This window comes from Arachis ipaensis, chromosome B09 (genome assembly GCF_000816755.2).
Source record: "Arachis ipaensis cultivar K30076 chromosome B09, Araip1.1, whole genome shotgun sequence".
Classification (NCBI taxonomy): Eukaryota; Viridiplantae; Streptophyta; class Magnoliopsida; order Fabales; family Fabaceae; genus Arachis; species Arachis ipaensis.
In genome coordinates, this window is record NC_029793.2 from 125,553,699 (window position 1) to 125,554,357 (window position 659).

General features: G+C 27.3%; 1 protein-coding gene across 1 annotated transcript in view; it reads right to left on the reverse strand.

Moving 5' to 3' along the window:
- LOC107619324 (protein SMAX1-LIKE 3-like) overlaps window positions 211–659 on the reverse strand; it is a 4,438-nt gene continuing 3,989 nt past the window's right edge. The window contains exon 4 of the mRNA XM_016321579.2: window positions 211–659. This exon is cut by the window's right edge and continues 25 nt beyond it. Coding sequence (XP_016177065.1) covers window positions 528–659 — 132 coding nt within the window. The 3' untranslated portion in view covers window positions 211–527.

Sequence of the window (659 nt, forward strand, 5' to 3'; positions counted from 1 at the left end):
TAGAGAAGTGCCACATCTATCAATTTCTTCTGCTTTTGTTTTCTCCCTTTAATATTTAATGTTCTTTACTATATATTGCATAATATATACACTTCTCAATAATAATGAATGGATCATCATATGATAAAAAAAGATGAAGAAACTTGCTTAGTCTAAAGTAGGTAATAATAATAATTAATTAACTAATCATCATACTCAGGAGCATACTAATTAAATTAAATTAAAGTTTGCATTAATTCAAAAAGATTGAAGTACATCAACATATACACATACATACACAGAGAGACTCATTGCTAAATATACCATTTCCCCATAACAAAGCTTGAAATACTACATAAGTTGTATCTATCTCTAACTAAACAAGCTAAGTGCAAATCACCTTTTCTTTTTTTTTTTTTTTGCCCCACAAAATCTGTGTAACTGAAAAACATAATAAAACAAGAAAAAAAAAGGTAACACCCAAATTTGTCATAGGATGATAATAATGTTTAATTATTATTTTCATGCATTATTATTATCCTATGATATCATGATAATTCTTGTGCACTAAAATTAATTTGCTTATCAACTAACTCTAAGATACCAATAATGTCTCCACCTCTAGAAGCATCATCTTCAATGGCTATATTCAGATCCAAACAAAGGCTCATGGAACTTTT